General features: G+C 40.8%; 1 protein-coding gene across 1 annotated transcript; it reads left to right on the forward strand.

The window, feature by feature from the left end:
• The first annotated feature begins 281 nt into the window (after positions 1 to 281).
• On the forward strand, positions 282 to 743 carry LOC113005569. The gene has a single exon (XM_026141308.1). It carries the CDS (start codon positions 282 to 284, stop codon positions 741 to 743), a length of 462 nt encoding a protein of 153 aa, XP_025997093.1.
• The last annotated feature ends 4,531 nt before the right edge of the window (positions 744 to 5,274 follow it).

A 5,274-nucleotide genomic window follows, 5' to 3' on the forward strand; every position in this document is an offset into this window, starting at 1 on the left:
TAGCGGGACTGCCATCCAAGTACAATGCCCTGAAAACAGCGTGGGACAGTGTAGATGCCGATAAGCAAACAATCGCGAACTTGACAGAGCGACTCATCAAGGAGGAAACTCGCATGACGACAGACGACGAAATATCGAGTGCACTGGCAGCTGTGAGTGTTGATTGAAGCAAGAGGACGGAACCTAAGGGGAAATTCGACAAGAAGGAGCATCCGAGAGAGCAGAGATGGCCAAGCAGCAGGAAGAGCATGGAATGTTTCTACTGTAAGAAGGTAGGACATATGGCTAGGGAATGTCGCAAGAAGAAGCACGATAACAAAACTAGTGCAGAAGGTGCAAACGCTAGTGACTGCGCCTTCATTGTGTCGACCAATCAGAAGGGAGCTAAAAATGGCGAATGCCTAGACAAACTTGGGAGACAACTACTAAGTAGTGACATAAGAGATATTTGGATAGCCGATAGCGGTGCTTCACGCCACATAACCTTCCGGCTCGACTGGTTCACAGAGTTTCAAGCGAGAGATGGAGATACTGTCGCACTTGGAGATGACGGTATTTGCGAAGCGAAAGGTACAGGGACAATTTGTATTGAAACCATGATCAACGGCGTATGGACAAAGTCACGTCTTGAGAATGTCCTTTATGTACCAGCTCTACGAAAAAACTTATTCTCGATTATCTCAAGCGTGGGAAAAGGTTACAGAGTGGTGTTTAATCAAGAACACGTCATTCCTACGCGATAAAACGTAATTTGCCAGAGGTTACAAACATACATCGCAGATATGGTGGATGCTATTCAGGATAAAATCGTCACAAGCAACAGAGGTAGCTAACCTGTCTGAGGTAGCTAACCTTCAAACATGGCATGAGCGCATGGGTCACATAAATAAGAGAGCGATAGTAAGTATGACTCAAAACAACTCTGTTTCAGGTGTTAAGTTGTCAGATAAGAAAAGTACGTTCTGCAAAGCTTGCCAATTGGGCAAATGTCATCGGGTATCCTTCAAGTCTCAGGAAACAAAAATAAAGAGAGAGCCCGGCGAATATATACATAGTGATATGTCAGGACCGATGTCGACGGAATCACTTGGAGGAGCACGATTCTTTGTCGCTTTCAAGGATGAAACCTCAGGCTACCGTCACATATATTTTATGAAACACAAGGTCGACGTCTTTGAATGCTTTAAGAAATTCGAAGTGATGGTTGCCAACAAGTTTGGACGGCCAATGAGAATTCTCCATTCTGATAATGGAAAGGAGTATGTAAACTCAAGCATGCAGAGCTACTTGGAATCGAAAAAAATCCGTCTGGAAACCACTTCACTGTATTGTCCAGAATAAAATGGAAAAGCAGAAAGGGACAATAGAACGATTGTCGAAAGTGCAAGAACAATGATACAGGCGAAGAAATTACCACTTAGTCTCTGGGCAAAAGCAACCAATACAGCTGCTTACATACTCAATAGGACATGTCTTGGAAGAAAGGACAATAAGACGCCCTACGAAATATGGCACGGGAAACAAGCTAATTTGTCTCACTTACGGATTTTCGGCCCGGATGCCTATATTTACATCGAGAAACAGTTTAGAAGGAAGTTCGATCCAAAAGCGAAGAAAGTTCTGTTTGTCGGATATCAGAATGACTCACGAAACTATCGGGTCTATGATTTGACTACAAGGAAAGTATCTGTTTCGAAAAATGTGTACTTTAACGAAGACTCTCATCTTCAGATTCCAAATATAGATAATAAAGGAATAATGAATTAATCATCTCGTTGAAACAAGAAGCTCAACATACATGCGTCGATAATCCTGAAGAAGAAGGTACTCAGGAAGATACTTACTCAACAGAAGATGCAGATCCCGTGGAGGGACAATGTACCCAGGATGTATGGACTCACAGAGACAGAAATAAATTGCAAAAACCGACAAGGTACGAAACAAATTATACTGAAATCAATTTACCTACGACCTTTCAAGAGGCCATTACACGACTCGATGCTGATAAATGGCAAGAAGCGATAGCTGATGAACTCAAAGCTCATCAAGATAATCAAACCTGGAGTATAATTCAACGCCCTAAAGGATGTAACACCATTGACTCCAAATGGGTGTTCAACATCTGGCAGCATGTGAAAGGAAAAAACAAGAGATACAAGGCAAGACTCTGTGCGCGAGGTTTTCAGCAAAGGAAAAGCTGGACTGCACAGAGACTTTTGCGCCTGTCGTGAGATATGACTCCTTACGAGTCTTACTAGCAGTGGTAGCAAAGAAGAATTTAGAAGTCATCCAGTTTGACATCAGAACAGCATTTTTATATGGCGAATTGAAGAAGGAGATCCCCATCGAACCGCCGGAGGGACTTCAAATCAACAACGGCGACGATATGGTCTGTAAGCTGAACAAATCATTATACGAATTCAAACAGGCTCCACGATGCTGAAGCGTAAAGTTCCGGAATTTCCTTGAAGAATTCGGATTTGTAGCCTCCGAAACAGACCAATGTATTTTCTGCGGTAGAATTAAAAATTCCATGGTATACCTAGCTTTGTTTGTAGACGATGGGCTAATTGCGGCAAAATCTCGTGAAACGTTAATGATAATCATTGATTATTTACAGACATTTTTTAAAATAACATTTGGCGATGTTAGAAATTACAAAGGGCTACAAATTAAACGAGATCGCGAACGTAAATAACTTTTATCCATAAAAACGATTACATAGTTAAAATATTATATAAGTTTAATATGAATGATGCAAAAGCAGTTGCTATTCCAGCAGATCCACACACAGTCTTATACCCGTCTGAAAGCGAAGAGAGCTTTAATACTCAAGTGCCATTTCGCGAAGCTGTAGGGTCATTGATGTTCATCGCGACAATTTCCCGTCCAGATATTGCATTTGTAACCTACCAGTTGAGTAGATACATGAATAATTATACAAACAGTCATTGGCAAGCGGTAAAAAGGATACTTAAATACTTGATAAACACGGTCGGGTTAGGCATAGAGTATAGATTTGATGGGAGTAATAGTCAGCTGTCAGGCTACTCAGATACTGACTATGCAAACGACTTAGAAACCCGTAGATCTGTGACGGGTTACGCTTTCTTTCTTGGAGATGGATTAATATCTTGGGAATCACAGAGGCAAAAGTTAGTAACGCTCAGCACAACTGAGGCGGAATACGTAGCAGCTGCTTCTGCAGTGAAAGAGGCTATTTGGCTTAAACGACTGCTAAATGAAATCGAGTGTAAAATTGATAATCCAACTATTCTTTATGTTGACAATCTAAGTGCAATACGCATAATGAAAAACCCAGAATATCACAAATGTACCAAACATATTGACACTCGATATCATTTTATTCGCGAAAAAGTAGAAGAGGGGGAAGTCACCGTTTATTACATTTCCTCAGAGAAACAACGTGCAGACATTCTTACTAAATCACTACCCCGATATAACTTTGAAAGACTGCGTGAGAGTCTGGGACTAACATTTCATTCTGAAAAACACTCAAACGATGGGAGTGTTAGAGTTTAAATTATCGTGCTTTGTATTATTGTGGCCAAACTATATTCTTGTATTAGTATGTTTTATGTTCCCCTACATTTAAGGTGGTACTCCTGTTTCTTTTCTGGTTAGCGCGTATGCTTCTTGCTGTTCCAACACCTTTGTGAGAGACTCCCGTTAAGTGCACACACTTTCTTTTGTATTCACAAGAAATAAATCTTATATTAATCCCAGACAGTGATCCTTGTTATTACTTCAACAAGACGTAGAACCTTAACATAGGGAAGTGTCGGGAAACCTTTGCGCGCTTGACATTCCCAAAGTAGTTAGATCAGATTGTGGAAAACAGTTTAAATCCGAATTTTGAAAATTTGCGAAAAAATACCAATTCGAGCACATAACAAGCTCGCCTAAGTATCAGTAAAACAACGGTTTAGCAGAAGTCGCAGTAAAAATATCTAAGAGCATTATCAAAAAAAGCAACAATGTACATGTGCTGTTGACATACAGGGCGACAGCGCTAGAAAATGGGTATAGCCCGGCAAAATTAATGTTTAATCGAAAAATACGGTCTATGCTTCCGATCCTTCCGTCTAAACTAGAGTCATTCAAAGATCACGGAAAAGTGATTCAACGAGAAAAAGAGAATAAGCAGAAACAAATTCGGGCATACAATAAGCGTCACCGAATGAATAAATTGTCAGATTTAAATCCTTCAAACGCGGTCTGGATCATAGCCCTACGCATATACGATGTCGTCGTGCGACGTTGGAAATGCCTAACTCGTTCCTTATAAAAATAGAAATTGGTTCAACAGTAAAAAGAAATAGATGGAATCTAGTGCCGGCGCCTTATAAATCAAAGTCAGGAAAAGAGAAAACGTTTAATGTCGGAGCGCTGACATTTTTTGAAGAGGAGAGCGGAAACGCAATGCCGGTCGACAACGAGCAACGGCGGTTGAGCAAGTTGCAAATGGCACAGGCGCCAATGTGTTAGCCGGGAATAATGAGAGTGGCAATAGTCATACAGGAAACAGCAAGCGTATTTGTAGATCTAGAAGAAACTGCGGACCACCAAAATTTTACTGCAAAGTGGTCTTGCATGGACCTCAGTAAACATAGGAATAAGTTGTAAGGAGCCAATTATATTGTCATGAAACTTATTAATAAAAAGGAGATGTTGTGGAGGCGGAATACGGGCGCACTCGCGGAATCGGTAGAGATCCCGAGAGGGAGACAGGCGAGGTTCACGTCTAATAGTTGTTTAATTTTGATGACACGAAAACATTGAATCCACAAAATTTTCGACGTCTATATCAACTGGTTTTTTAAACGTTGATTTGGCGACTATTCAATCTGTTATTTCTCACTGGAACCATTCTTGAAAAATAATAACGAACTCCTTATGTATGCACATTATATGTACCTGTTCGTGCACTCGATTTTTCCGCGCTATAGGCCTATTCTATAACTTCAGAACGACAATATCATCAGCTCGGTATCGTTACCTGTGTCGTGTGCGCGCGCGCGTGTGTGTGTGTGTGTGTGTGTGTGTGTGTGTGTGTGTGTGTGTGCGCGCAGCTTTTCTACCGTATATAATATCTGTGCAACGACGCAACAATACCGAATTGTCGCTAACAATAAAAGTTACAGAATAACTACTAAAACGAAATCGTTTTGTACGTATCGCTAATCGCGTATTACGTGGAAGAGCATTGGAGGCAAATCAGTAAAGTACTATGAATATTAAAATAAGAGTTTG

Source organism: Solenopsis invicta, chromosome 16, assembly GCF_016802725.1.
Source record: "Solenopsis invicta isolate M01_SB chromosome 16, UNIL_Sinv_3.0, whole genome shotgun sequence".
NCBI classification, from domain to species: domain Eukaryota; kingdom Metazoa; phylum Arthropoda; class Insecta; order Hymenoptera; family Formicidae; genus Solenopsis; species Solenopsis invicta.